This window comes from Callospermophilus lateralis, chromosome 6 (genome assembly GCF_048772815.1).
Source record: "Callospermophilus lateralis isolate mCalLat2 chromosome 6, mCalLat2.hap1, whole genome shotgun sequence".
NCBI lineage: Eukaryota > Metazoa > Chordata > Mammalia > Rodentia > Sciuridae > Callospermophilus > Callospermophilus lateralis.
In genome coordinates, this window is record NC_135310.1 from 47738635 (window position 1) to 47759469 (window position 20835).

General features: G+C 37.5%; 1 protein-coding gene across 3 annotated transcripts in view; it reads left to right on the top strand.

Annotated features, from left to right (window-relative positions):
* Ros1 (ROS proto-oncogene 1, receptor tyrosine kinase) overlaps nt 1–19294 on the top strand; it is a 125531-nt gene extending 106237 nt beyond the window's left edge. For all 3 annotated transcript variants that reach the window (XM_076859793.2, XM_076859794.2, XM_076859792.2), the window contains 5 exons: nt 4999–5096; nt 5345–5548; nt 6630–6764; nt 13385–13548; nt 18984–19294. In XM_076859793.2, the coding sequence (XP_076715908.2) occupies nt 4999–5096; nt 5345–5548; nt 6630–6764; nt 13385–13548; nt 18984–19294 (912 nt within the window). The remainder of the gene's footprint in view (nt 1–4998; nt 5097–5344; nt 5549–6629; nt 6765–13384; nt 13549–18983) is intronic.
* Nucleotides 19295–20835: the final 1541 nt, after the last annotated feature.

Consider the following 20835-nt stretch of genomic DNA (forward strand, 5'->3'; position numbering starts at 1 on the left):
ATCCCCCAACCCCATGCCTGCTTGGGTTATTTTATTAAATGCCTCTTATTTATTTATTTTTTCCTTTGCTTTGCTTGCTATTAGTTAAGCTAGGATTATATCACTTTTCTCAGTATGGCTAGTCCATCAGGTAATCCAGCTGTTCAGTTTTTCCGTGGGTCCCTCCTTCCTGAGGCCACACAGGTGCTTGTCCTTCAAGCTGCCTGCACATCTGCTATCCCAGAGATTTCCTTCAGGTGTATTCTGGTCATGGATCTCAATTCTTTTTATGCTGGACCCTTTTACCCTCTATCTCATGACTTCTTTGTTTTTGTTTTAGGAAACAGCAAGAATGAGGAAGCATGCATGTGAGGCAAAATTTTGTGCTTTTTTGCCCCCCCCCCCATTTTTCGAAAAAAATATCTTTTATTCTTCCCTTACACTTGACTGATAATTTGGTTGGAATCTATATTGAAAAATCCTCTTATTCCCAAATAAAACCATCTTTGTTTTCTAGCTTCTACAACTGCCACTAGGAAATCTTACGCTATTCTGATTCCTGACTCCTGGTGATCTGCTTTTTGCCCCTCTTTTGGGAAAATTTTAGTGAAATTTTGTGTGTGGTATACTCTTTTCTGGACAATGACTGAAAAATCAATCCTTTCCTTTTTTAATATTATTTTTTGATAATAAATACAGTTCCTAGTTTCTTCTATTTCCTAGTTACAGAAATCATCTTAGTTGGACAGGGGGCTACTTTGTTTCAAATTCTCTTACTTTTGGCTATTTTCTGTTATTTTTTATCTCTTGTTCTTTTTCTCTCCATTCTGATAGACTTTCTAGACTTTATCCCTTAAAATTTTTATAGAATAAAGTTTCTGTTATCATATTTCAACTTTTCACAAACTTGTTCTTATACTTTGCATTTTAAAATAAGACTCTGTTTTTTCTCACAGATTCAAAATTTTGTCTTATATTTCTTGGGATACTAATCCTTTTTTAAAAGTTAATTTGCTTCCAATTCTTGATTTCATTTTTTCTCTTTGTTTTGAAATCTGTTTTCAATGTGAGAAGGTTTTCTCAAAATGTTTGGTGATTTCTTTTTCCTGGTGCTGGGGATCAAACTTGGGGTGTTGCATATGGAGGCAGGAGCTCTACTACCGAGCCACACCTGCAGTTCCTGTTTGGTGAATCTTGGCTGGTCTTTATAATTAATGAGGCCCAAGAAACTGACTGGGACCTATGTGTGTAAGAAAGTTTCCTTCTGGTTGTTAAGCAGGCCCCTGCTGCTCCCATCTGAATCTCTTCCCTGGTGTGTATTGGTTTCAACAGAAAGGGATTTGCTGGTCTTTTCTCCCTGGGCAATAAAACCCTGATGTTTTAGCTCAGGGAGTCAAAAGGGGATTGGAGGTCTCAAAGGTCAGTGTGGACTCTCACTTAATTTCATTCTTCATTGTCAGCCAGTGCTTTAATATGGTGGTAGTTGTTGTTGTTGTTATTATTATTATTTAACTCAGAGTTATTCTGATTTAGATTTCTATTTTCTTCTTCTTCTTCTTCTTCTGCAGAGAAAAGATGCCTGCCATGCTAGGGTATCTGGGATCTAGTTAACCCTGAAAGAACTAAACATTCACCTTGCTTTCTGTCCTGACCCTTATCCCTGCATTCAGAAATACCTGCCACCTCCATCTGGAGCTATTATGGGGTTGTATCATGAAAAACAGGTCAATTGTGTATTCTCCTTCTGCTGGAAGTCAGCTGTCCCCAATCTTGGCTCCCTTATGTAATCTCCATCTGCTTTCCTTCTTCCAAAATGTCTTATCTGTTATATCTCTTCACCTGACCTATTTGTCCTTGTGAGTTTCCAAAATACACGCCACTCCCCCCATCATCATTTTAGTAAGTGTTAGGGAGAAAGTAGAACTAAAGATGCACACATTCAAAGAATGTTTATTTGTATGTTTTACTTTGGTGGCATAAGGGGGAGAGAATGAAGACGGACCAAAAGAACATAGATCTACTTTTTAAAAATGTTACCTATTGACCCAAGATCCCAATGGTTATAATGGCTGATTTTCAACTATATTCCAAATCTTTTGCTGCTTTTCCCATGGGTTTACCTGTGGGCTGACCAGAAAGTTTCCAGGGCTTCATCTCACTCACTGCCACCAGAGAGGACAGGATGCTGTTAGATTCTGTGTGCCCATGAGGGAATACCCAGACATGATGTCCCCCCTCAGGGTGATGCATTCTAGACTAGCCACCTCTACACAGGGATGCTCAGAAACACATTCTAGAAGAACCAGCACAAGTTACCTCCTTGTCCTGCTTCCACAGTGGTTAATAAGGATTGACTGCAACAAGGTCTAGAAACTTCAATTTGGGGAACTCAGTTTCTTCATCCATAAACTGAAATATTGAATCAAAAGCTTTCTAAGGTTCTTTTTGGCTTTGATGTTCTAGGATTGGATTAAGATAAAAAAGAAAAACTATCAAAATAATACAAATATACAGTAATAAATGTGTTATCTTCAAGAGCAATTTCATTTGTTCAATTTCTGTTGGTATTTATTATATGACAGTGAAAGATGTGGTTCTTTGTCTCAAGGAACTTGCCACTTGGTAGGGATGGCTGTCATAAGTCACATATCAATTACCCTCAAGTAGACCCATTAGGAAGGACCCATTAAAGTGGGGTGGAGAATATATTGCTGAAGAGGAAAGAGAGGTGATTCCTAACTAAGAAAAGCAAGGAAGGTGTCATGGTGGAGGTCATCTGTTCGGGACACAGCTAAGGTAGGAGATATAATGGTTACATTATATCTTCTCCTGAGTGGTTAAGGCTTTGAATAGGGATGGGACCTGGAGAAAGTTTAATACATCTGAAGGGTTTAGCAAGACACAGCAGGCAGTAGATGCGGGCAGCATCTTAAGTCCAGGGGGCCCAACATAGAATGATGAGGTGTTCCCATCAGGGATAAGAGGAGGTGATAATAGCCATGGATCCAAGCAGGTAGGCAGGGAGCCTTATGGAAATCTCGTCAGCAGTACAAGGAACAGGGCAGTATCATTAGACTGAAGTTCAGGAGCAGGATTCTAAATCAAGAGAAAGTCTTCATGAGTAGAGTAGATTTTACCAAGATCAAACAGAGTTCCATTCACACACAGGAACCAGTCAAGCAGTCAGGATGCTCAGGAGAAGACTAAATTTAGGCCACGAGATAGTCATCTAGTGGACCTGAGCAAGGTTGGAGCGGGGATGATTCTTGGTGTAAGGTCAGACCCTAGCTAATCCACCTTAGGTGTAGTTGTGTGGGGCTATGGCAACACTAAATCCCATAATAATAGGATTATCACTAGTTTCAGGGCAAGATTTGAGATTGTTAGAGAAGGCTCCGAGAGCAGCACTTAAAAGCACCTCTGCATGAGGAATTGAAGGATTTGGAGGTTGGGAGTCATTTGAGATGCTCATTAAAGGATGTGGATGGAAATCAAGAACAAGGAGGTCATCCCAAGGGGGGGGGGGTAAATATCATAGGAGAAAAAAAAGAAGAGAGGTTGAGAAATACAGAGAAATTATAAGCAACAACAAGTATCCCAGAATGACTGAAGCAAAAGATCGTGAGAGGAAGTAAAATGAACATATAGAGAGGCTGGTGAAGTCTGGGGCTGCCACAGGTCGGGGTGGGGTGGGAGGTACTCAGGAATTTATAATGGAATTTACAGGAAGTGGCACAACAAGGTGATCTAATGGAAGTATAAGAAGCTGAAGAGATGGGAAGTTTCTCAATGCATCAGATTAGAGATGAAAAAAGCCCAAGCCAGGTAATTGCAGGAAAATAGAAAGGCACAGACAATGTATGATCATGTCCTTCAGGAAGGAACTTTGGTTTTGTTTTTTTTTTTTTCCCATATGTTGTGAATAAAATTTTTCACTAACTTTTTTTCACCTGGAAATCATTGCAACCAGTACTGGCTGCAGTTTATATTTGCGCTGGCTTTCTTCTTCTTCCTCCTCTTCTTCTTCTTCCTCTTCCTCCTCCTCCTCCTCTTCTTCTTCTTCTTCTTCCTCCTTCCTCCTTCCTCCTTCCTCCCTTCTCCTTCCTCCTTCCTCCCTTCTCCTTCTCCTTCCTCCTTCCTCCTTCCTCCTTCCTCCCTTCTCCTTCTCCTTCTCCTTCCTCCTTCCTCCTTCCTCCTTCCTCCTTCCTCCTTCCTCCTTCCTCCTTCCTCCTTCCTCCTTCCTCCTTCCTCCTTCCTCCTTCCTCCTTCCTCCTTCCTCCTTCCTCCTTCCTCCTTCCTCCTTCCTCCTTCCTCCTTCCTCCTTCCTCCTTCCTCCTTCCTCCTTCCTCCTTCCTCCTTCCTCCTTCCTCCTTCCTCCTTCCTCCTTCTCCTTCTCCTTCTCCTTCTCCTTCTCCTTCTCCTTCTTCTTCTTCTTCTTCTTCTTCTTCCAAGAGTATTACTAACAATTTTATGAGACTCATATGAGAAAGTAGTCCATAGTCTTGATTGATATGTTAGAGTGTCAGAGCCAATAATTAAAACAAGTAGAACTGGTCAGATATTATTACTACTCATGAGAAGAGCTACTGTTTATCAAGTACCTGCTGTGTCCCAACAATATTAGATTTTATTTTTTTAAGGTCAGTATTACTATGCCCATTTTACATATGAGAAAGTTACTTGGTTAATTAAGCAAGTTCACACAACTAGTTAATAACAGAATTAGTTTTCAAATGTTGGTCTGATTGATCTTATAGTGTGAGATCTTTCCAATAAAGATCCCATATCAGCTCTCCTTATTATAAATATAGTCTTTCATTTATGTATGTTTCGATAGAAAGCATATAAAACATTTTTCTCTTATTTGAATTATTGTAAACATAACTAGAAAGTCCTTCAGAACATCATATACAAATGTGTATGTGAATATATATGTATGTGTCCAAATAGTCACACTTATATGTATATATTTTGTGCAAATTGGGAAAGCACTAATAATTTTTCCTTAATTTCTCACAGCTTCATGGTCCTTTACTCAACTTGGTTGACCTGGTAGATGTGTGTGTAGATATTTCAAAAGGCTGTGTCTACTTGGAGCAGATGCACTTCATTCACAGGTATAGACTCTATTAAAGAGGAATATATTGTTTAAAGGGTTATAATAATAATAATGAACCCTTTAAATAATATTACCATACAACTACAGGTACCATATTACCTGTAGTTTGGACACATCACACAAAATACTTAACACATTTTCATTCTTTCAAAACAGCAATATTTCTGTAAGAAGTCTCTCTTCTACCTTCAAGTGTTACTCATCTGTTTTCTAGAACTTTATTATTAAATATAGTTTCTCTCATAGGGATCTGGCAGCTCGGAATTGCCTTGTGTCTGTGAAAGACTATACCAGTCCTTCACGGATAGTAAAGATTGGGGACTTTGGACTTGCGAGGGACATCTATAAAAATGATTATTATAGAAAGAGAGGGGAAGGCCTGCTCCCTGTTCGGTGGATGGCTCCAGAAAGTTTGATGGATGGAATCTTCACTACTCAGTCTGATGTATGGTGAGCCTAATGGGACACAGAGAAACACAGGCAGAAACATCAAACATCCAAGTCAGAAAGGATCTTAAAAGAACATCTAATCCTGTTTTTCTTTTAAATGTGAGAAAACAGAAGACCAGAGAGGTTAAGCGATTTTCTTCAAGCTAATTTGGAAGCTGGTTGTCAAGATGGAACTATTCCTGGGTCTCTGCCACTTACATTCCTCTCCCAGTCAGTTTTGATCCTTTATTTTACAATTGTATACTAAAGAGAGAGATTTACTTCAAGTGTTTTATCACTTTCCACAGGCATTTAAGTATATGACAAATACAAATTGGTGCTTATGAATTAATACCCAAATATGTGCCCAAAAGTCTGCTATTTTAGGTTTCTTGGTGATTGATTCACAGGTAGACTTTAAATCATAGATGGCAAAAAGAGTAGGATATTGGGGAGGTTTGGACATATTTTTATTATTTGAATAAGATTCCTCAGTTTTGCTACTTGACTTCCAACTTTTGATTAGAGTTGCTTAAATGTAAAGATTTGTCCAGTGACTGTTAAGTTGAGCTGGCCCTAGGCAAAATTGTGGTTGAGATAAACTTGATTCTTTCTATGTTTACCAGTATTCTATCCCCCTCAAATGTGAGAAATAGTGAAGTGCTCTCTTGTTTACCCACATGAGTGTCCACATACTGATGCTCTAAAGCCATGTGCAGTGGAATCCATAATAAAGTTTTAGCTGGGGGAGGAACAGTGTGCAAGCATGTATGCACACACACATCTGTGTGTGCATTGTACATGCATGCATGTACATGTGTGTATGTGTGCATGTGCATCTGTGTGCGTTTGTCTCTGTGTGTGCATGTGCCCCCACTAAGTTTTCCTATTTCTTTTGAAGTATTGTTCCATAGGCAGTGTACTGTACTACATTTTCTTAAGTTCTAACTTTTTTCAAGTCTCTTATTTGCCTGTTATGAGGCCAATAATGTCAACCACAAAAGTAGGCCCCATAGTCACAGGAATAATTTATGTTGAAGAAGCTATTGTAAACCTGATATCTCTAATAAGTATAATTAAAGCCAACCCTTTATATCTTTAGGTCTTTTGGAATTCTGATTTGGGAGATTTTAACTCTTGGTCACCAGCCTTATCCAGCTCATTCCAACCTTGATGTTTTAAACTATGTGCAAACAGGAGGGAGACTGGAACCACCAAGAAATTGTCCTGATGATCTGTAAGTTAATCATATTAACACAAGCATCCCCCAAACAAAAACGTATATTATCTTAGGCCTCATTGATATGGCATTTTAAAATAAAAACTGGAATTTATATATTTGTGTATGCCACATAATCTGTGGACTGATTGTGACACGTAATTTACTAAACACATTATAGTTTCTTCTTATTTATATATGCATGTGACAGCTCACTCAGAAACAAACATTTGGACAGTAGAGTTTATACTCATGTCAAGTTAATTCTAACTAATAGACATAGCTTTGTGTGTATGAATAAGTACGTTTGTGTGTGTGTACATGAATTTGTTACTTTTATTTTGGGAGATGTGATTTGGATAATATCTTAATTAAAAGGCCCTATTAAATAAGAATATACTGTTTCAAAGTCATATTGCCTTTGTTAATCTAACTGATAATTTTCCATGGGAAATAGTATTACTAAAAACTATACATATTGTGATCTGTTTATGAACTTAACACAAAATGACTAAATATTAGTGACTCTATCAAATTGATCCTCACCACTATAGAATTCTAATAGTGATCCCCAGAAGAGAGAGTAAATTTTTTCCCAATCTGAGTGAAAACAAATTGCTAGGTTATTATGCTTAGGTACTCATTTGCCTCCTGTGAAGAACCTCAGAAGAAATATCAAGTCTTGACACTTTACCTTAGAGGTTCTGAGAGAACAAATGGTTCTGAAAGAACAAATATCTCAATTATATACACAATACCAAGCCGAGGATTGTGTGGAGTACAAATGTCTTTATACTAGCACCACAGCTCTTCTGCATCTTGGAATGTATTTTGAATGAAAAGACACACACGGTGCAGTTGGGTGACCAGCCAGCATGTAATAAAGTGCTAAACTGTGTGGTACAGACAAGTGCAAAAGGAATTAGCAGTATGCGGATGCACACCATGGTTGTACTGCCTTGACTATGCAGTGTTATTTAGAGGATTATTCAGCCCTGAGCCAACAGATGATTAAAAGCTGGGCACCTTGATTGGTGTTCTACTGGTGAATGTTTCTGCAATACTACTCATTTCTGATTTAGCTTTTACAACTTCTGGAATATTTTTAAAGAGATCAGATATGCACACACTTGATCAGATTTGGTAACAGTGCCTAAAAAAAGGTATTCATGAGCCTTTGGGGGAGAGATGGGGAAAATCTGCAAATTAGAGATAAGAAATCATTCAAAATTTAAAAAATTTCACCTATGACTTAAGGAAAAAAACGCAGCATACCTGAATATGAAATGAAGTTTAAGTAACCATTAATCTATTTTGCATTCTAACACTTCTCTCAAGCACTGAGAAATGTCCCCCAAAATTTCAATTGCAGAGTTTTCCTTATGCTCTTAAATTTTTATTGGTATGTCCCCTTGAGGAGCGGGTAATGTGCCTCTTCATAATTATACAATATTTTTGCACAGGCACCTTAGTAATAGGTATTGAATTATAAATTTTGACCGATTTATTTAATTATTTTGTTTGGGGAGAATGGAGATGAATAATAAATTGCTGATTTGCACTGCAGAAAATATAGGTCTGATGAATTTTGTTCCATCCAAAGGTATGCACAAATGCAACTAGAAGGAGGAGGAAGAAGAAGTGCTACAAAAATGCTAGAAAAGTATTCCTGATAAGAAGTGGGAAAAGATAATATTCTATCTGGTGTTGTCTTGAATAATTCATCAGTTAAATACATTATTATCCTAATTTTTATGAAAATCCAGTTTCCTTGAAACCCAGATTTTTCACTAGGGGGTGTTAAAGTTCATTTCTACATTATTAATAAAAAAAAAAAAAAAAGGGAGCAATGCTCCAAGATTTCCACGTGCTGCATGACTCTGCAGAGCTCCAGGAAGGGTTAAGATCCACTGCCAACCTGCAAAACAAGCTGTGCTAGGAAATGGAGCTCTTGGTGATGCCATTCAATCTGGACACGGCCTTAAGTTGTCATGATAAAGATTAACTACTCTCTTTAGAGTACAGAGGGAACTGATTTTTATTTGAAGCAGTCCTCTGAGATCACAGGCCCAGCTTAGAGGTTGAAAGTCTGCACTGAGCCACGCTGCACCTTCTTCTATTCACTGCTTAAATTCTCAGCACCTGGATGCACTCTGGGTCAGGTGAGCCCATAGATGGCTATGCTGTTTTATCTATTAGTGGAATGCAGGATTCAGAGCATTCCTGCCCCTCTCTCCATAGGCTCAGATGTGTGGAGGGGGAAAAGCCCAGCCATCAGTCTTCTCTTCAGCTTTAGTTTGCACAACAACTACACCAGTCTGAGAAGAAACAGGATCAAAGGGCAGTCTACCTCAAGTGAGAGCTCTTGGGGGTTCTATGACAGATGTGTCACAGCAGCAGGAGTCTCACCCTCTTCTTTTCATTCCTGAAAAAATATGTACAACTGTATCCTAATTGGGTCTCTCCAAGACTAAGTATAATGGTAAGGGGTTTTTGAAATCTGTATTTTATGAGCTTTGTTTAAATACCTGCCCCCTTAACACTAAAAGATGCTATGGAGTTTTCCTTTGTTCAACGTCAATGGCTTCATGAATTCAAGGACTCTAATAAGCATAGAGATTAATATTGAACACAGCTAATGAGTCCCATCCTATTTTGAAAAATAAAAATCAAGGCAAAGAGGAACAAAGAGTTCAAACAGAGAGTAGAGGAATTTGAAGCTGGATACTTAGACAAACAAGATACTTCAAGCATAAATGCATATTTTTGTAGAACTAGTGAAGCCAAATCATGTAAATTTTAATGAACTTGAAGGACCAGCAAGTTTATTTAGACTATTATCTGAGTAATACCTTTGATTATTTGTAACTGTGATTAGTTCAGTATATAAAGCATGATACTGAACAATGACAGGTGCACTTTTTCTGAGTGACAGTCCCCCTATGCCACAGCTATAGTAGCTGTAAGTTTACTGAAAAAGGCAAGAAATTCTGTCCTTGGTATTATGAAATTCTTAAAATTTGTCTCTCTATATTATTCCATTGCCAGTTTATTGCTATTTGAAAGCACAGGTTGTATTCTTGACTTTTAGATGATTGATATTTAATATAGCTCCTCTTATTCTTCATTTGTCCCTGGATGGTGGAATTGAAAAGTTTTATATACTAACAGAGCACGTGTTTTGCCATCAAGAAGTTATTTTAAAAAAGGTGTAAAATTAAAAAAAAAGAGTAATGATTGGATTCAATGTAAATTAAAACCTCCAAAGATGAAAAACAGTAGGAATAACTGCTTAAATGGATTACTAGATGAAACAAAAGGCAGAACTTTTCAAGGGTACAGTGAATGTATAGATGAGGGGTAGGTGACTAAGTGTCAGCCATGAGGATGACTTCTTTGTCCTCACCCTCCTCTTCCCCTTCCTCGCTTCCTTCTCCCTTCCTTCCTTCCTCCCTCCCTCCTTTCCTCCCTCCCTCCTTTCCTCCCTCCCTCTCTCATGATCTACTGAACATATGGAAACTTTTGTAGAATGAAGCAGGTTATAAATAAATAATATAAGTAAAGTCTTCATCACTATGTCAAGTCTTGAGAGATTTTATCTGTACCTTGGTGATATCTTTGAAACATAATCACATTTATTCTCAGATATGCTTCTGGTGGATAATTACAATGCTTTTCTCCCTCCTCTTAAATCTCAACACAACACTGAGATTAGACATCAACCTTCTTCTTTAACTGTTTAAGTTCCATGATTTAATATTAGTTTTTATATCTTATATCAAAGTCTAATAATACTTCATTGTGATCTGTGTATCATCCTTATTTCTAAGTGGCAAGGGTTATAAAGAAAAATGTAATTGATTAGGATGTGTTTCAGTTATTTTTCAGCTATGACTCTAATTTTGTAAAAATGGAGCCAAGTTTTGTATTATCTGATCAGATTATAAATTTTGTGTGATACATATGAAAAGTCATCAGATCAATATACAAAGCAAACAAACAAAAACCAAAAGAACCAAAAACCTAATGTTTATATTTCCCTATCATACCCTGATATGCTAACTCTGACCTGAGATACTTGTCAAGAAGTGAAGTAAATGGAAGTGGAGTTCATATGTCACATTATAGGAGATTGAAGATTATAATCCTAAAATAGATACTAGTTATTTTAGACTCAATACCCATGATGATTTCTGGGTCATTGTCACCTGGTGAGTGAGAATAATCTTGTTTTAGTTCCATTATCATTACTTTAAATCAAACCACCACTCTCTTTCTTCTAGCCTTCCTTAATAGCTTCCAATTGGCCCCTCTACAATCCACTGTCCCTCTGTCAGCTAGAGAAATCCTTGGAAAATGTAAAAAGCATGCCTTCTTTAAGACCTTCAACAGCTTCTCATTGTAGTGACATAAAATCCAGCTCCTTGCCTGGTCTGGGAGACCTGCATGATCTCACCTTTCTCTTCTGATCTCATCTCATTCTCTCCCCTCAATGACTGTACTTCAGTAACACTGGCTTTCTTTCAGGTTCTGATTGTGCCAAGCTCTTTCCAAATTTAGGACTTTACACATGCTTTTCCCTCTTCTAGTGTGCTTTCCTATCCACGCCCTATTCCCATGACTAGCATCTTATTTTCCTACAAAGTTCTTGGGCTTAAATGTCATCTTTGCAGAGAGACCTTTTGTGAGCAACTTACCAAAAATGCTCCATCTCTATTAGAACTCATGTTTATTTTTTCTTAAGTGCTTTTAAAAAGAAGTTAACATAATTTGAACAATTTATTTTTCTTCCAGTATGGAAGAACTAATATTTTAAAACTCCTCTCAATTTATTTATTTATCATTTCTTCTCTCTGCCCCAATCTGCTTCATAGCTCCAGAAAAATAAAAACTTAGAGCAGGTATTTGACAATTTTTGTAAAATTTAGTAGACTTGAAAACCAAGTTTTGGAGAAGGAGATAATTATTTAAAATCCTTTAGTTCTTTGTTAGTGTATTAAATACCAGGTGTGAATGATAACTGTATATAAGAACAGTCTAATAAAAAAGAGAAATCAATAGAAACCTCACTACTTACAAGTTCTGCGGAAATGTAGAAAGAAGAGAACTTCATATATAGCCTTGGGAGGGTGAAGGTATTGGGTAAATAGGTTCTCAGTCCTCTTCAGGCTTCAGACAAATCAGGTGAGCAACCCCAAAGGCTTAGAGCAACTGCCCACTGCCTTCCAGTTTGGAAGGAGCATAAGAGGTCACTGAGCAAGGGACCCCCTACTTTTTCAGGGAGAGACCTACCATTATTAAGAAGGTAGAATGTTATGTCTAGATGGAAACAGTCTAACTTGCACTTCTAAATTTCCTTTTTCCCCTATGTCCTGTTAAGATTTTGTTGACAGTTAGAGGTTCTTCCATGGGCATGTGACAGAAACAGGCATAGATTTCCCTAGTCTTGTCAAGGGACACAAGAGGGTCACAGAGGCCACCACCTAGAGAGGCAAGGGAGGAAGTGTTCAGTGGGAATGGGCAGGTAAAAATTTTATGATGTTGGTAGCAAATACCTACAGAATGAACCAGCTCAGTTGCTGTTATCAACTACTAGATCAACCTCTGAGATTACTGAAGAGCTGGAGAGAACAGTGGAGTTCAAAGAATCCTTAACTGTGTCACTAAACATCCCATAGGCTTCTTACCTGGTGTATATCCTGATACCATTTTGGAAAAGAGGGGAGAGGGGACAGGATTAGACTGGAAATATGAAAGACTGAATTAGTATCCATTATCTTAAAAGATTGTTTAAAATAGTGAATTAGACTAAGTTATAAACTGCTTTGTACTAAATGAATTTAACTACCTTCTGCTTGATGGAGACTCTGAGAAAGATCTAATTTGTTACAGACAATACAAAAGAGTTATCCTTTTTTTCCTGCTTATATGAATCACGGCATGATAAATTTTGTCACTCACTGTCTTTTTTTGTACATGTCACCTACAAGAACAGGAGTCCCATGGCTGCTTCCCTAGCTCCTGTTGGAGTGCTGGGGTAAAATAAGTATCGAACAAATGTTTGCTGAGTGAATAAAAGCATATTACTAGTTTAGAGTGTTACACAGACATTTCATAGACAATCATTAAGGAAAAGATAATATTTAATCAACTAATTATGAATATCTGGGGAACTAAGTCTCTCAATGTAATAAAGAGTAAAATCTCTGAAATCGATTCTGGTTTCCAACTCTGGTTCTGCCACTAAGTGGTATGTGTGGACTGGAGAAGATCTTAGATTTTGTTTTAAATATCAACATTCACAGATGATGTCTTTTAAACCTCAACTTCTTCAGTAATTTTTAAAGCTGTTAATTTCATGATATGTAGTAGATATTTCTAACATCTTTCCATCTATTTGTTTGGATTAATAACTATTAAGATAATGTCAGTTTTTTTTAAAGAAAAGTGTTATCTATTAAAGGTACTATTGCAAGCATCTCATAAATATGAATCCAAAGTTTTTGTTTGTTCGCTTAAATAAGTTAAGAAATCCTGGAAATAACTCAAAGTTTTTCACTTCTAAAATGATCTTACCTAGGTTACCAATAATGATGTCCAATCATCATTTATTTTTCTGTATTTATCCACATATTCAGGTGGAATTTAATGACCCAATGCTGGGCTCAAGAACCCGAGGAAAGGCCTACTTTCCAGAAAATTCAAGACCAGCTTCAGTTATTCAGAAATTTTTCCTTAAGTAGTATTTCTCAGTGCAGAGATGAGGCAAACTCCAGTGGAGTCCTAAATGAAGGCTTTGAAGGTAAGTTTGATTTTTCAAGCATTTTCTAGTTTTTTTCCCCCAACGAGAACTGATCAAGATTAAATGGAATGTACAGAGAAGATACTTTAGGGTAGGTAAGAGATAATATACTGTCACCATTGTCATCACAATTAAGTGACGATGATGAAATAATTTTTCTCCTTGAAAATTATTTTGTTTTCTAGACTATTTTTTTTTAAATAGTGCTATGATCCCTGAATTTATATTGTAAGATAATTTTAGGGAAAGAATTAACATGCTAGGCTATGCTTTCATGAGATCTGTTCACCTCCTCCTCCCTGCCTTAGACTAGTTTGGACCTCAAGTGCAGAGTTGGGTTAATTATAGTCTCTCCATTTATGGCACATTATTATCACTGGCCTATGTGGGGCTTCTCTCTTATTTTGTTTATTTGTTCAGTCCCTTTGTCCCCATATTCCTCTCCTGTTCTATTTCCTCCCTTCCCCAGCCAGGCAACCATTCTAATTACTTTAATGAATATCTTTTTATTTGTATGTTTTCCTGCAAAATGTGTATTGTTTGGTATGTGTGCCTGTGAGGGACTAAGAAAGATGGCGGGCCTGTAGAGAGAAGGCAGAAAGGGAAGAGGAAAGCCACAGGGGGGAGCATTGTCATGGAAAACCAAAGGAGAAGGGCTCTTGAAGAAAGATTAAACAAATGCTGCACAGACAGTCAGCTTTCCAGAGGGATGTATGGATTTTTACAGTTGGACTTACATTTCATTTTAAAATTCAACTCTTTGGTCATGGAATCCTTTCCTTCCAGTATGCAAACCACACTTTATAAAAATCACAGAGACTGCCGCAAAAGGCCTGAGGGTTTATCTGTATCTTAGACTCTATCAGAAATTTCCATAGACTCTTGGAGGTCTGGGGTGAAATCTTTTTACCATGCTCTATCACTTAGTTGATCTATGAAGCTGAGAAAGGTAACAAATAATATACTGAAGATACAGAACAAAATCTGTTTTGTGAAAGTATTTTAATTGCAATCTTAGTTAATTTTATTTTAGCACTTTTTATGTTCCACTCACTATGCTATGTAGATTCACTTCTTAAATACTCCAATAGCTGTATGAAGTGTTCTAATCAGTCTTACAGATGGTGAAAATGAGGTTTAGCAACTTTCCCATGATTACACTGCTGAGATGGGGCCAGAGTTTGGTTCCATTTTTGCGCCTTTGATCTCAGCCATCACATATAGCTGTGGCTGTGGCAAGGAAATTGCCCACATATTCCCCGATGATGTTATCAATAGTGTCCTGCACAGCGAGATGTAATAAAATGACTTCTTACTCCAGGGCCTGTTGGAAGAGATACACCATTTTGTCCTGGTCATACCAAGTTTATTTAGGTGCCCATCTGTTGGCAGTAAGAATTAAAATTCTATGGCTGGGGTTGTGGCTCAGTGGTAGAGCACCAGCCTGGCATGTGTGAGGCACTGGGTTCTATCCTCAGCACCACATAAAAATACATTGATTAAGTAAATAAAGGTTTTGTGTCCATCTACAACTAAAACATTAAAAAAAGAATTAAAATTCTAAATGTTATTCATAAAAGTACAGAAGCTGACATAAATATTAAGAATAATGATATAGGAAGAGTTTAACAGGGAATATAATTCAGCTATGATAACTTAGAAAGCAACGAGCAGTTCTGGGCCTTGAGGGAAGTGTAAATTTAGTAAAAGAGCAACAATCATTCTGTTATTTGCAAAGGATGTAAATCCTGAAAACCAATAAAGAAAAGAGGTATGAAAAATACTAAAAATTTGATAATTGAGAGCATGATGGAACAAGAGAATCAGGAAAGACAAAGAAAATACAGTGAAAGAGTTTGCAATCTTTTAAGGCTAGGAAGAGTGGAACAGTTCCTGCAAGGTGAGTCTAAACTTAATTGCTTTTTTAAAAAATAAAAATATGTTAGTAACGCTGCTTTGTTGACGGTTGAGTATATTTAACAAAGCAATAAGGTGTCTGTCTTCATTGTTATTGTGGAAATATGTCAGAAGATAAGAAAGCCATTGGAAGGTTTTTTTGTTTTGTTTTTTTTTTAAATAAAACACCTTAGAATTACAGGAAGCCATGCCTATCCTATGGTCCTACTGACCTAATGGGGTAGAGAGGGGATAGAGAGAGAAGATTAGTAACATATCTGGGCATCTAGTAAAAATATCCCAGTGACTTCATCCAAACATTTGTGTAAACATCACCTCATCAGTCCCAGAGAGTTCCACAGGAAACAAATCTAAATGCTCCTCTGCTGTTCTAAACATAGCCAGTCAGCCGGCATATGTCTCGTCTGTAAATACCCTGTCTTACTCGGAAGGCTTTATTTTAATATTTCCCTCTTAAAGAGGTTACTGAGCACACGTTGTATTTTTCAGGGTATCTGCCTTTAGGTCTGACCCGTGGGCTATTAAATAATTTCTAGGTAAAAATAAACAAAACAATCTGCTCCCATTACCACTGTCTCTCAGAAGCTTTTTATGCAACAAGAAGATGTATTAATTGCTGAAAGCTTGCCAGGGTCAAGTTACTAAATATTGCTGTAAGTGCTAGGAACCAATGAAGTAGTTAGCTAATGTCTTTTTTTTTTTTTTTCTCTGACATGGCAGCAAAATTTGCCAAAAAAAAAATATTGATCTCATATAAAACATTATTTCTCAAAACCTCAACAAGCAAAAAAAAAAAAAAAATTAAAATTATGTTTTGGTACAAGTTTTCCAATGTAATATTTAACGGTTTAAAGGTATGACATTGATGTAGCTGGTGGGAAGACCTATATTATAGATGTAAGTATTTGTTGAAATTCTAAACTTTCCTTTAGCCTAATTTCTTTAAGCCCTTTAAAAAAAAATCCTAATTTTTCCTAATCATGGGTCACTGAACTACTCAAATATCTTATTTCTTCCTAACATTTTAAAATATTTTCTATTGCTACCAGCACACCTAGCAAGTTATTCCTGGGAGTTTCTCAATGACTACTAGTACATGTTGGAAATAATCATAACAGCTGGGTCCTTCAACAGGTTTCAAGCATGGATTGGCATCTGATGAAATTTTTCTATGGGGGAGATATTTTACAACACTGTCCGACTACTTATGAGGTTAAAATGATTTTTCAAATGATTCATGTGGTCCATGATGATTTTGAACAAAATGAGATGATGCCCAAGGACCCCATTTGTAGCTTGGCCATCTTGTTCTTCAGCAACAGGGGGGATTTTCAAAAGAAATACACACCTCATGATATAGAGTGGGGATATAATTTGTATCCTCTTATAATACAATTAGTTTTGTAGTTTAGGTGTGGAACATGATAAATAGGTAGATCCATTAAATTCCCTAAACAGGTACAATACCCCTAATCCTTTGAAATCATTTTATTTTTTCTCCTATATCAATTAAGTTCATTCCAAATAACCCAAACCTGGGTGCACATGGGGGCTATGTGCACAAGGTAGGCAGGCCAGCAGGCCTCACCCAATAAAGGCACATGTAGGAATGCCCTTCCTGCTCAAAGAGTGACGAGGAGAAAGGGAAGGGCTATCATCTGTTTACTGAAACGTTTCTGATTTTTAAAATGATACTTTATGAAAAGACAGCAATGCTTCTGATTATAAATTTCTCATCCAGGTAGAAATACCCAGAGAGTGGAAAGCACTGCATAAACAAGCAAGCAAGCAAGCAAACAAACAACAACAACAACAAAAAACAAGCAGTTCTCAGAGTTAATGTTTCTATATTGATGTTTATATTGCATAAGTATCATTTTGATTCCTTATAATTTTGTGATATGTCTCTGAATCTCTGTTGTTAGGTTTCTATGGGACCTCTTACTTCCCTATGTGAGGAGGGCACCTTTAACCCATTTTGTCCCATAGTCTCATCTGGGGAATGCCTGCGAAAACGTAAATTGGCAATAAGTATACTACTGTGGTAATTCTGAGACAATAATTGAGTATTTATTATGTTCACAGAATTGAAAATGTATGACATAAGTAGACAAAAGCAAAGTCATATGAGCATAATTGTGAAGAAGGCCAGTCACCCTCTCACTGCCCGTTTTCCTGCTGACAGCCACTCCTCCTCGCCCTTGGGTGTCAGTCTTTGTGCTTCCCAAGGACTTCTGCAGGGCACACTGCCCACATGGCTCCTCCTCACACAGCATGGCAACTCTACCCACCCTGCTGGGAGGATACAGACTCATTCCAGCAGAGTGAACTTTGGCAAATTATTTAACTCCTCTATGCCTCATTTTCCTCATCTGTTCATTGGGGTCAATTCTAGAACCTAATTAATAGGAGAAGAATTAGTTAACATACATATATAATTAGAATAGAGTCTGGTATGTAGTAAGTGCTCTAAGAGCTCACAGAATCAGTAGTAATCCTAACAGTTATTAATGTTTCATGTCATTGAACTTCTCCCTCGACCCTGTGATCAAAATTTGCTAGGGTTATATATGTTCCCTTTTAGGGTCATAAGCATGCCAGTTTTACATGCCAATTAGTGTTAATAGTTTCATATGATATTTAACCCAGGGGGATGACTGAGGAGGACCAACCACTTTAGCTGCCTGGCTGTTCTTCAATCCATACCAGCTTGTTCCTGCCTTTGGACTCTTGTTCTTGCCTTTCTCTCTCCTTGGATGATCCTTTAAGATAGGCAAATGGTGAATTCCCGTACTTAATTTGTGTCTCGGCTAGAATTTCACTTCATGAAAGAGCACTTTGCTGATGCCCCATCTCAAATAGCAGCCTGTTTCCACCACCATAATTCTCTTGCCCCCTACTCTGCCAAATTGTCCTCCATCATGCTTCTCAACACCTGACATAGAATCAGCTGTCTGGCAGTTCATTGTCTGCCTCTCCCCATTAAAATCTAAATTCTGAAGAGCAGCAACTTTGTATCATCAGTACCTAGAATATAGCCTGACCTGTATAGGCATTCAGTGCATATTATCTTAAGAAGTAATTAAATTGCTAAATCTAAAGGAATAAAACTTTTAAGGTACTTTTTTGGATGCTGTGGCAGGTTGGAGGATAAATATTTTATACAAAGAGCCATCTGGGAGCCACCTAATTTCTGGCACAAAGACCATGACCTGTTCCATTTGTTAAGGCAGAGTTAATTGCCTCTGCACCCTCACTGTATTTAATATAGACTTTTATTTAATTGTACATCACCTTCTATAGTTATATAGCTGCTTCCTTACTAGACTGGTGCAACCACAAGGGCCAGGAGAATGTCTTGTTTTTATGCTTGTCTTCCCAGCACTTAATGGTCCTCATAAATGTTTGCTAAACAGATCTATAAAGTTGGTGTTGTCATAATTCTCATACAACCTGTGTATTATTACAAATAAAGGAAATTGAGTAGGTGCTAGAATAACGTTCTTGCTTCTTCACAGGTGAAGATGGCAATATAATTAGTTTGAATTCAGATGACGTTATGCCAGTTGCTTTAATGGAAACCAAGAACCCAGAAGGGTTAAACTATATGGTCCTTGCCACAGAATGCAGTCAAGGTGCAGAAAATTCAGAGGGTCCTCTCTGCCCCAAGGAATCTGAATCTTGTGGTCTGAGGAAAGAAGAGAAGGAACCACATGCAGACAAAGATTTCTGCCAAGAAAAACAAGTGGCTTACTGCCCTCCTGGCAAGCTCGAAGGCTTGAATTATGCCTGTCTCGCTCACAGTGGATATGGAGATGGGTCTGATTAATTGTGCTGCCTGCGAAATCAGAGTTGAGAGAAACACACCCACTGAGTGGTTACAGAAAGAAAAGAATGGTAGATGTGGTGGTGGGCTGACTCTAATACTGACAGTTCCTTAGTTCTAGTCTGGGTTCTGAGAGCCTTTTGGTTTCATTTGCTGCAATCCTCATACCAACAGCCTAACCTCAGTGGAATTATGGGGTGAATAACCATGTGTGGAAAGCCCAGGAAGAGACATTAATTCTGGAAACAAAACACTGCTGTCCTCTCCCATGTAGTCCTTGAAGATATCACCTACCCTTCAGCCTGGGCTGCTATTAAAAAATTTTGAGACAGAAATAGGTCAGTTCAGGGACCTGAAGGAAGAAGCACACTGAGGAGCCCACTCAACTGCAGATTGTCTCAAAGAGAACTGAGGAAATGATTACTGATGTCTACACATACAGGAGGAGCCAGCACCGGTGATACAAGAATCATTTGGAAAGCTATCACTCTAATAAACTATCTTTAATCATGGCTATAAAATTTTTTGTTTTTGTATTTTGGAAGCTTAAAAGAGTAGCTTCAGACATATTGAAAACAGGACCATGAAGATCTTTGAGTCTTAAAGTTGAGCATTCTGCAATCTCTGGATTGCATAAAAATTGTTCTGTGACTAGTGTGCTATTATGAAAATTAACTAATATAAAGATTGTTTGGGGGGCTGGGAGTATGGCTCAGTAGTAGAGAACTTGCCTAGCATGTGTAGTTCTGGGTTTCATCCCCAGCACTGCAAAAACCCAAAACAAGTCAGAACAAAAATGTAACAATAACAAAAGAAAAAGAAAGAAAATTTGCCATGTCTATTTTTATGCATAAAATCCTTAAGGCTGTGTCTAGTATCATCCTTGAAATTAAGAAATGTGATTATAAAATGCTAATTCAAACTACGTGATTTTTAACAATGGTTTAAAATAATAAATTCTTACATGAGAACTATTTTAAAAATTCTTCAGAGAAATATTCTTCCTTGAAACTGATATATATATATATTTTTGGAATTACCTGTTTAAATCTCAAAATCCCAATCGCATCAACAATACCACTAACTATTTTCTGTGTTATTCAGTGGCTGTATATGGGATGTATACAGTAAAAGCATTCTGATTATGACATTTGCTAAAAACTACTGTAGAAGAGGACTATGTGTCTGCTTTCACCTTGGATAATTAATCTTTTAATTTGCCTGCCACCTGAGAACATGAAGAGATGGCTGGTTGAGTGTGAGCACAGGGAAGTGAATTCAGAATTCTAGGGGAACAACCTCTAAGTTAAGGTCCAGGATTTACTGTTACTTGCAACATCTGATACTCCTCTGATAATGGCAGAATGTTTTCTTTCAGCTCTGATGGGCATCTGTCATTCTTTGGGCTAGCCTAGGAAATGAAGTCCCTTCTTTCATCAAGGAATTGCTTCATCTTTACTGTTCTGGTGGGAGCTGTTCTATTTGCTCTCTCGGCACCTCTTTCAGGAAGAAGGCAGGCATGTCCACCAGTCCTTATGCCCAGA